At 42.3% G+C, this 11,565-nt stretch overlaps 1 protein-coding gene across 1 annotated transcript; it reads left to right on the forward strand.

Moving 5' to 3' along the window:
• Positions 1 to 1,120: 1,120 nt before the first annotated feature.
• LOC308109859 (mitoferrin-2-like) lies at positions 1,121 to 11,090 on the forward strand. The gene is made up of 4 exons (XM_080463670.1): positions 1,121 to 1,596; positions 6,937 to 7,165; positions 7,237 to 7,293; positions 8,792 to 11,090. The coding sequence occupies exons 1-4, from the start codon at positions 1,258 to 1,260 to the stop codon at positions 9,358 to 9,360; spliced, it is 1,194 nt and encodes a 397-aa protein (XP_080319796.1). The 5' UTR covers positions 1,121 to 1,257; the 3' UTR covers positions 9,361 to 11,090.
• Positions 11,091 to 11,565: the final 475 nt, after the last annotated feature.

An 11,565-nucleotide genomic window follows, 5' to 3' on the forward strand; every position in this document is an offset into this window, starting at 1 on the left:
TGGACAGACCATCAATTATTTCAATGTTAATGTTAGGGAGACCGACATGTTGCTATATGCATGAGAGGGTAAATATTTTTATATGACATACAGTAGCAAAGCACCATTTATGGCAAAAAAATAGCAGGAATACAAAAAGCTCTGTTGAGATAAGATACATGGCAGAGCTGTTGTATTGAGACTAGATTGAACATGTTTGAGACTAGATTGAACATGTGTGAGTAACCATGCATTTGCATCTCATTTATTTAATCAAACTCTTTAATTAGGATTAATCATCAGTTGTCTCAATACATTTTAATTTCTCATTAGTTGTTTCATCTTATTCTATTGGTAAGAAGGCACTTTTGCTTTAGATTGTCTGAATCTTAACTTTAGAATTTTTTTTTTGATATTATAAAGTATCATGTGTCATCTTGACCTTTCGCAGATATATGTCAGTATTGAAATCATTGCATTTATGTCATATCTCTATCTATCTATCTATCTATCTATGTGTGTGTGTGTGTGTGTGTGTGTGTGTGTGTGTGTGTGTGTGTGTGTGCGCGTGTATAACGATATATTATAAAAGTAGACCCACACATAATAATCATGAGAGAAATTCCAGAAAAATATTTTCTGAATTAATTGTCTGTTTATTGTGTTTTTTCACTGCATCATGTTTACATTTATTGAACGCCATTCAAGTGAAGTTCAGTTAAGATACATGTTTATTTGGTTCAATAAAACATTGTTTGGTTGAGTTTAATTCTGGGCAGACTCACATTTAGTTTAAGTAATTAATTAATTCTACAAGTTTTCTGAAAGGGAATCACAGAGATGTGTTCTATATTTCAAAATGTTCAAGTATAACATATTTTATTTTATTTTATATATCTATTTATTTTGTCCCGTTTCTTGACTCGGGACGTCCTGTTTGAATCAGACTGTACTTACATTACATGTGACATCCCGCAGTTACGAAATCTCTATGGACCATTCAGAGATAAGTCCCGCCTATTTTCTCTCGCTATTGAAGCAAACGTTAAACCAATTGGATTGCGCTACTTATGATTGAAGGTCTTCCTATCGAATCAGCGTGCAGCTCTACAGTGACTCAACTGTCAAATACACTGCATCCCGCCCGTCCGGTCTCCCGGTTCCCGGACTACCTGCAGCTGCCCGCTTGCCACACTCCGCCGGGAACACTACACCGACTGGCGGGTCGTCCTGTCCTCGATTTTAAGACCATCTGACGGACCTTTTCCTCACACCTGGATGGAAGCGGACGGTTTCGTGTCCCGGCGAACGTCAATGGAAGCGCCGGGCGTCGACAGCCGGGTCGCGGGCGCCGCAGCCGGAGCAGAGATCCGATGGCTGGGCAGCAGGGTCCTGGGCGCCACGGGGTTTGTCGGGTCTTTCTCACCGAGAATGGCCAAGGAGCAGGACTTTTCCCCGGTGCTGCACCGCGCAGTGCCGGAGTCTTCGACCTCCGTGGAGCCAGAAATAGACTATGAAGGGCTGCCCCAGGGAGCCGCCACCAGCACCCACATGCTGGCAGGAGCCGTGGCTGGAATCATGGAGCACTGCCTCATGTACCCCATCGACTGTGTCAAGGTGAAACTGAAAGAGAAGCATTCTGTTTGGGGGGTTTAGAAACATTTTCAGGCCGCGTTGGATCACGCACAGCGCAGACGCTGGTTAAATAAACGTAGGCCTCAACAGAAGCCTGTGCTCGATTCGTGTTGGCTCCTGTTAGCTTAGCGGCTAACCGGGATAACCTTGCTAACAGAGGTCAGGTACCGAACCAGCGTTAAATAACGTGACACGCATAGGGCAGATCGGACATTTATCGGGCGGGGGCTGTAAAGATGTTTAAAAACGTGTATTGGTGTATCCAACGTAAAACGGTAAAGTTTTGACAGTTGTCACTCTGCTAGCCTTCTACTAGCGAGTGGGCTTTAGGGACGGTTCTCTTTTAGACTCGTGATTCCATTATCAGTCTAATGTGATTTCTTTCTTTTTGCAGTACGAATAATTTACATGATTGTTCCAGGTTTACTCTCTGGCTTTTGAACGAGTATTGCCATTCAACTGAAGCACCTCCACAGTTGAATGCTCCATTGCAATTACATAAAGTCATCGGAAAACGTGGGTAATAGTTTACTTAACCACTGTTAAATAACGGCAATGAGACATGATCATAATAACTTTATTTGTATAGCACTTCTCTAAAGACAGAAAGTGCCTTCACTGAAAAATAGCAGTAAACAATGCCAAATCAGTTCAATATGTGTGGATTATAATTCTGTTCTAAAGTGCATGCTTATGAAAGGAGAATGAATTCCAGTGAAAATCAATGGACTATTTGAAGAGTTGAGGTCATTCAGTGAAGGTTTTCTGTTGGTTAAATATATGTTTGACTTTCTCCATCAGATGAGGTCCTTTACAGTCCAAGGTGAATAGATAACAGTTGAGTAACTCTTATGGGTCGTTGTATCAATGTTCAAAGAATGAATTGTTGGAAATGAAACGCACCTTTTACTTTGTAGAAAAAAGTGCGTCAGCTAAATCATATCTGGGAAGCAGTTTAATTCCCTTCTACAATAATAACCTATTTACAAATGTTCAAGGCAAGGTTAAAACTGACATTACACTGTGTTTATTCAAATTATTTAGAGTTGGGCTCCATTTCCGTGAAATTTAGTGGAAAAATTGAGATTTCACTATGTTTCGTGGCGTGTTTACATGGCGGGACGGTGTTTAACGTCACACTGTGAGACTGAAGCATTATCAGCATCTTGTGTGTGAGAACCATGTTTACAGCTATTGTTCAATTCCCAGTCAATATTTTCTTGTTGTTTACTTGTTTATACTCAACACCACATTTACGAAGAACTCCAGTTCTCTATCAGTCCAAACAAATCACCCTCGCTGCATAATGGCTGAAGGAGCAGAAAGTATTCCTGCCATTGTTTGTGTTTTTTTCCAGCAGTCTGATTGGCCTGTCTGGCCTTATGCTTCTTGTTTCTTGTTGCACTGCCTCTCATAGATTTGGTATGCTCATAGTAGCTCTTAACTAGGTTTTTCTGTGTTTCTGTGTAACTAAATCATTTGTTAGAATAACGATCTGGTGAGAACAATGTTATTTTTGAGAATGTAGAGGGCGAAATATGTTTTTTGTAAATGTGGCATTATTCTGCAGCTAGGTATAAAGATACCCACCTTGTAGATTTCTATTGTGGTCTTGCATAACCACCGCCCGTGGTGGATTGCCAAACTTCTTTCCTTGTCGTTTGACGTGCATAACTTCTGTCTCCGTCAAGGTTCACGTTGCATAGTTCTGTTGAATAACTGTTTGTTACCCTAGAATGCAATAGCTGCAAGACACTGGTCTCATTTATTCACATTTTGAAGACACGCCAAACTACTTCCAGTGGTGACAACACTAACGCCCTCAAGGAGTAATGGTCTTTATGTGGCTTTTAGCTCCTTAGTCTGTTACCACGTTGTGTTGTTCACTTGGTATATGTTGTGGTTGCCTCCGCGATGGGAAGAGAAGGCTGATCAGCTTCTTGATTACAGGAGAATTTTCCTTTGCAGCAGTGAGTTATGCTCGGCAGATCATTCCTGTTGGGTCTCACATGTCTGATCACATGTCGATTTCCAATGTGTGCATTATGCAACTCAAAGTGTTTTGAATAGAAATAAGCCTCATTAATTCATTTGGATGAACTGAATCAATAACAAAACCTCCTGGAAATCAATCAAGACATTAAGCTTTCGTTAAGTAAGAGTCTTGTTTCCAAAGTGAAAAAAATTCCCCTTAAAGTAAAGCTGAAGCAAGTGGAGAACTATTGCATATATATGAAATTTGTAAAACTTGAGGAAGTGGGTTAAATTTTTCACCTCAGCCGTGTTTGTGACTCCTGTGCCACAATGTTCTGGTTTTCACAGTGTTGGATTCCTGTTAGTGTCACGCCCTGTTGGCTCAACGCTTCTTTTAATACACGGCGGTTCAGTTCCTTCTTCCTTCAGGCATTGTTTCCTCATTGACTGAACAGCTTAAGATGCTTTTGTAACAACAAGAAAATAAACATTTGAAAGATGCAGGCAATTAGGGTTTTCTAGAAAAGCAAGATTTAATGGATCATTTCCTCTTAAATCCAAAAACAAAAAGCCCTTTTTAAAAAAAATGTAAAAATAAATAAAAGATTACGCTGATGTAGTACAGTAATATAGTGTCATAACACTTCAACAATTCTCCTCATGTAAGTGAATCAATACAAAGTTGTGATAATGAGACTTATCAGATTATGGATGTAGTAATAAAGAAATATGATGTAACAGGTTTTTTTTTTGGTTTTTTTAAAGGCTGTCATTTCTCGATGTGATAAATGACTCTTGTATATATATATATATGAATCCACACCCAAACAAATTTCCCCTTTAACATTTTATTCAAGTGCTTTTATTTTCAAGGTTTTGTCCATCTTGGTTGATCATGTTATCCAGAGCAGAGAAACTCCTCAGGACCCACACTCCCAGAAAAACTAAGGTTTAGGCCCTATTAACACAGCAATGTTTGGAAAATGTTGTCGTGAGCATGTTCAGGCACGAGTTGGCGCTGTTGGTTGTTTATCTAATGAAACCACGCACATGCGCAAAGAAAAGAATGCACTATAAACATTTTAGTCACTGTCAACTATAGAGCTCCGAACCATGAGAACATGGACTGGGACTCATGACAGTCTGGAGGCAAACCTTACCTTTTCAGTCATGATGAACTCAGTCTTGATTGCTAGATCTTCGAAAATCAGCTCTATGTTTTTCCTAACATCCATCGTGCCATGACTTCACTTGAGTTTCGGCTTATCGTAGCATGTCGTCACTGAATGCCTCCTTTCAGCTCGAGATAAGGAGAAGGTTAACATACTGATTTACTTCATCAGACTGCTATTTAACACTTTTTTTAAGATGTCCGGGGCAAAAGTGTTAAAGTGAGTAAACCCTGGTCAGACTACAATAAGCATGCACAGGCTAACTTTATTTTCCTGTATAAAATTGATGGATTGTCTGTTCATCATCAGCATTTTCTTTTAAGTTTGAAATCAACTTGTTCTTATGACATCAAATTTCCACAACTTAAATATATGATTAACATCACAAAGTACTAAAAATCACTATTTTCACATTTGAGGCCCAAGGAAGTTTTTAGCTTTGTAGTGTTTTAGGTGTCCGTTTACACACCGACGATGCTTGGACCCACTGAAAAGCGCAACTCTTTGAAAATTGCTCTAAAGGTTGAATTTTTCGAAAAGGCTTCGACTCCATCCTTGTGGAAACCACTGCGCATACGCACCACAGCTGGAGTATACAGTTCTTCCACACATGCTCAGTAGCTTGGCAATAAGCACAATCAGGGATGCACCGATACCAGTAATAGGTATCGGTTCGATACCAAGCATGAGTACTCGTAAAACTGCCACCGATACCACGGCACCGGTACCACTTTACAGCAGCGTGTGGTTTACGGCACTTCACTGCAAAGCGCGGGCGGCCAGTGAGGAGCACATATGCATAGCATAGTTCCTCGCCTCACAGCTGGTGGAAAGCAGGACATGGGACTCAGTTTCTGAGGTGAACACGAAGTACTCGGTATCGGTCAGTACTCAAATGCAAATACTTATACACAACTCATTTTGGGGAAAAAGTGGTATCGGTGCATCGTTAAGCACATTTCCTCCAGAATATGACTCCCAGTCCATATTCTCTGTCTGTCCATACGAATGTCCGTGTACTTCCATTATTAATGTTTATAGCATATTGTCCTCGGGTGTCGTTTGTTTTTGTAGTAAAACCACACCCACATGTGCAACTTGTGGCCTGGCACGTTAACGGCATAACTTTCAGCATTTCTGCTGTTTCTTTATTCAGAACGTTGCAGAATAAACCTAAGTCTTTTCTGAAACAAAAAAAGCAAAAACTATTGGTCTTTACGCAAACAACTTTATGTAATCAGGTCCTAAAAGAGCTTTGCAATAATCTCCTTATAGACAAAAAAAACCTCTCCATTGTTGAGTTTGTTCAGATCCGTGAACACTTTGTTTAGTTTCTCACCTGTCGGGAATCAGAACGGTTTGGTCTTGAAAGAAAACATTTTCTGGAACAGTCTTTTTTTGGGGGGGGGGGGATTGGTATGTGCCTGTACTGTCCAGATGACGCTCGCAGTGTTCCTGCTGTTTGATCCCATCAAACATCAAATCAGCTGCCGGGGTAAAGATCGGGCTCTCAGAGCAGTGTTGTGGAAGTTACAGAAACATTTTGAGCTCAAAGTGTTCGGACCTGCTGTGAGTGACTGAGCACATTCTTCATGACTTGGTGTGTCCGGGGGAGTCCAGTGGTCCGTTATGAATATCTCCGTTGACACACCAGATTATCGTCTTCTAGTACGTCAGGGGAAGTTTACAGATTGTGTAATGTCTGTTTGGTACGTTTGACTTTGCTTTATTGCCCCTCAGCTGTGTAACTTCTTTAGCATGAAGACAGTTTGAGGTGATTTATGCGATCGAGTCTCTGCCGTTGGGGTATTTGAGTCCTAATTTTTCTGGTCTGATTTGCTGGAGGAATAGTTTGTGAGGAACTCTTTCATGATTGTGTGTCTAAGGCCATGTGTTTACCCGACAAACCCAAACCTTCTGAAACGATTTGCTTTCACTTGAAATGTTGTCGTGTAAATGGAGTCTAGTAGTTCTCACCGTGTCAGACCTTTACACTGAACACACACTTCAAAAATCATAGAATGTGACGCAGTCTATGTCCTCTAACTCAGTAGCTCTTTCTTTGAATGATTCAACGGTCATCTGCTTTAATGAAGAAATACCTGGAGTGCTTCAAATGACTTTAGTGAAGCTGATTATAGCTGAGAAGCTCATACTTTAGTTTTCCTCGTTGTAGACTCGCATGCAGAGCCTCCACCCCGAGCCGGGAGCACGCTACCGGAACGTGATGGACGCCCTACGACAGATCGTACGGACCGAAGGAGTGTGGCGGCCGATCCGAGGCGTCAACGTGCTGGCGGTGGGGGCGGGGCCTGCCCACGCCCTCTACTTCGCCTGCTACGAGAAGATCAAGTTGTCACTCAACAATGCCATTCACCCCGGGACGAACAGCCACTTCGCAAATGGTGAGAGAATCAATTCTGCATGCCCCATGGATTGCTGTGTAGTTTCTGTAACTTCTTCAACTCTGCTGCAGGAATCGCAGGCTGCATGGCCACCGTGCTGCACGACGCCATCATGAACCCTGCTGAAGGTAAGCCCCGCCCCCTCATCCTCCCATCTTATGCACAGTGAAGATTCAGCATTACTCTATTTATAGAGACAGTTTCACTGTGGAGACACTTGGTGGAGCTGCAGACTCACACGAGTCCAGCCTGAAGCAGAAAACTTCAGAAAAACACAGTCAGTATGACTGATGAGACACTTCACATCTCTTTATTGAGGTTTTTTCACTATAATAGATCATTTTGTCATTTTCTTTAGTCAAATAAATAATTCCAACACAAGCTCACTTCTCTAACCTACAAAAGAAAATATAAATCTAGTTTAGAGATAAATTAGCTTTCAACCATCACTATCATTATTAGAAAGACAAACCTGAAAGCAGTGATAACATCAGGACCGCCTGCAATTTTTTTTCTCCATCAAACCAGCCCTGATCAGTTGAGACTTTCGGTGATTCTCTGACTGCTTAACCCATCACCACTTCATCAAAATCCTCAGAAATAGTCAGTTTTGTGCTTCTAATACAGGGGCGTCAAACACATTTCACTTCAGAGGCCACATTTCATCTTGAATGGGCCGGACCAGTCAAACACGAAAATAAACACAAAACCTTTCTGAAACAAAAATGCAGAAACGACCCGTTTTCACGTGAAACGAATCGTTGAAAACCAAAGAAATGATTCTTGACAGAGCAGTGTGTAAAATTTAATTAATGCCACATTGGCACTTTAGGTGGCAGTAGTGAGTCACTGTACGGCATTCAGCTCCTTTTTGTGTTAAATGTTTTTATTGTTTTAAGTTAATAGTTACTTCAGAACTCCAAACCCCGTTACTTCCTTGAATCTGCAAATGCAAGGCTGGACTGACTGCTCTATATGTTTGGCTATTGGTATGGCTACTAAACTTAGCATGGTAACCAGCTAGTCACAGAGGTGTCGAACACATTTTAGTTCAGGAGTCGCATGAAGTGCACCTTGAGTGGGCCGGACTGGTAAGATATTAATGTAATAACCTTCTAATTTAAATTGTAGGGCAGTGATGAAAATGTTACAACAAACTTGTAATTTCTAATAAAACCTTCTGGGGCAAAATGCATGTTCTAAAAAAAATCATCTCCTGGAGCTGTTGCATTATGGGTGTTTTTACAACCTCACCCTGACAGCATGGCTTTGAGGCGAGTTTGATAGCAACAAGCTCACTAGCTTTCATGGCAGCTTGACCGATATCTCAGTGTCGTGTCGTGTTTGCTGGATTTGAGCTTTTTTGGGCCGGTTTTGGCCCACGGGCCTTATGTTTGACTCCCCTACTCTTAACTCATCAACTCTGACGGTGAACTATCCCCTCGCTGGTTAGTACTTCCCTCCCACTAACAGGTGCAGTGATACAGTGATCATGACTTCGCCTGTTAGCGGTCTTAATGTTCTGGCTGTCTATACCCGCCCCCGAAGGCTGTTGTCCTCCATGTTTTCTGGATAAACGTCATTGATCTGTCATTTTGATGAGGTTTTCCCTCCTCGCCCTCACAGTTGTCAAACAGCGGATGCAGATGTTCAACAGTCCGTACCGCGGCGTGCTGGACTGCGTGGGCTCCATGCTGCGCCATGAGGGCTCGACGGCGTTCTACCGCAGCTACACCACGCAGCTCACCATGAACGTGCCGTTCCAGGCGCTCCACTTCATGACGTACGAGTACCTGCAGGAGCTGCTCAACCCACACAGACAGTACAACCCCTCCTCCCACGTGGTGTCGGGCGCGCTGGCCGGAGCGCTTGCCGCCGCCGCCACCACCCCGCTCGATGTCTGCAAGACCCTCCTCAACACGCAGGAAGCTCAGGCCATCCACGTGGTGCAGGGCGGAGCGGCGGCCACCGCCTCGGCCCCCGCCGGCCGCCACGTCTCGGGCCTGGCCGACGCCTTTCGGACAGTGTACAGGACGGGGGGCACGCCCGCTTTCTTCAAAGGCGTCCAGGCCAGAATCATCTACCAGATGCCCTCTACCGCCATCAGCTGGTCCGTCTACGAGTTCTTCAAGTACCTCATCACCAAGCGGCAGCACGAGAGGCGGCTGCGCAGCGACCGCGACGGAGACAAGTGAAGCAACATAAAGGTTTCATGGCACCGTACCGATCGTGGCGTCGGTACAGATTTCAAAGTAAAAGGTTTCAAATCAGTCGGCTTTACTGATGCAGGTCACGGCAAAGACAACGGCGAAGACAATGGCGAGCCAACGTGTTTCGAACTGGCCACATTGTTAAATCATCCAAATGCAGAAAACCTCAAAACATTAAGTTTCATCTTTATTGAATTCAAGGAAGTGGAAAAATTCTGTTTTTAGAAGCTGATATTTGGTGTTATCACAGATTTTCTTCCAGCCAATCACAGCACAGCTCATGTGTAAGATTATCCCCAGTCCATCACTGCAGTTGGAGACAAACTGTGATTTTAATGGGTTAAATGGGGCAATTGAAACTTCAGTTTGAGGGTATCTGAATTGTTCAGCTGTCAGGACAAAGACCGACTCTAAAAATGCTCTTAAAGTCTGTGTAAAGCATGAAAAATTAAGCTCAAGGTTTAACTTATCACTCAAAACTACATCTATCTCAAACCTTAATCTTTTCTTTCCTATAGTCTGAACCTGCTTTACACAGACCTTAGTTGTTGAAGGTCTGCACTGTTGTTCTGGTGTCCTCATGGCAGCACTGCATCTGTCCACCGGGGGGCGCACTGCGCTTTATGAAGTGTTTTCATTCTTTTCTGTGACTGAGACAAGTGACTGAGGATTGTTTGCCATTAGTGTGCAGGAACCTCCTCCATTTTAAAAATGCAGGTTCTTAGATGATCATTTTGATCATTTTCTGTCCTAAGTTGCAGTCAACCACTTGATCGCAGCTTCTACACCTTTTATTAGGACAAAAAACTTTAACTTTATTCTTTAAAAGAAAAGTAGAAAGCTTATCTATTTTAAATGCCTTCTGTTCGCTGTCAAACGCACAACTACTACAAAGGCGTCTTCAGACGCAGGTTTGATGTATTTTTGAAGCCATAAAAGAAATCAGCTGTACATAAATTAAGTATTAATCCCAGATATAATAACAAGCTCATTATCAGGCTGGCTTGTATGTTGGATGAATTTAAAAAGCTGTAAAACACATCAAAAGGATATTTTGAAAGGAATATAGGAAATATATATGAGCAGTGATTTAAAGAGTATTTAAGGTAGGAATGTTCATCATTTCTACGTTGGGAAACCAAAGACTGAGCAGTAGAGAGGAAGCAGCGGCTCCTCTGGGAGTCGAATGTGAAACATTGAACACTGTTTGAGAGCGACACCTGTGTTTTGTGAATTGTAAATAAACTCGTAAGGCAGCTCCTCGCAGAAGCAGGGTCTTCTCTTGGTGCTGAGAGACTGACGACGTGTCCGCGTGGCTTCATTTCACTTCCCACCTACACAACCACCGCTCACCGGTTAACTCGCATGTTTTTGGATTGTTGGTGGAGGAATATAACCGGCACACACACTGACGTCATGAACTCGTCTCTACATCTTGTTAACTGCGCCAGGACACCGTCTGAACTGTACAGTGGAAAGACACACTCCTACCAAACCAACAGAGTTCCAACAAACTGCAGAATTTTGAACTGTGAGAGGCATAAAAATTCAAGAGGAGAGATTAGATCAGGGGTGTTCAACATGTGGCTCTGGAGCCGCCTGTGGTTCTTCAGCACTTTCGTACTGGCTTCATGACTCTTTTACTAAATTCTTATTTTCCTTCTTACGCCAGTCATTTTCAAAATGACTTGTATCTCTTGGATTAAAATTGGCACAATAATAAAATGAAGGGGAAAAAAATTGGGGGGGATAAAATGGGAAATGACCAGAATTTGTTGGAGAAAATAAAGCAAAACCGCTTTAAGAAGTGAAATGGCTAAAATGTCCTTCCTCCCTGTGACCCCCTGTTCTATCTGATTTTTTTTCTAAAATGTCAAAATTGTCTGAAAACTCTTAGAAAAGGGCGAAGGTGCTAAAAACACAGTTCACGTCAAACACATACTCAGGCAGAACAACCTTCTCACTGCGAGGCGAGTGCGCTAACCACTGAGTGATAACGGTCTTTATTCTGAGCCCAAATCTGACACTTTTAGTACAAAATGGCTGAAAAAGTAAGTTGATTAAGTGTCTAATAATGAATTACAATATTTTCTGAGAAAATTGAAATGATGCTGACATATTAAGGCGTTGATACACTGACAGTGGCCGAATATTAACTATAAAAGCATCTGAACAGTTTATGAAGAGCTG

Source organism: Lipophrys pholis (assembly GCF_963383615.2).
Source record: "Lipophrys pholis genome assembly, chromosome: 5".
NCBI lineage: Eukaryota > Metazoa > Chordata > Actinopteri > Blenniiformes > Blenniidae > Lipophrys > Lipophrys pholis.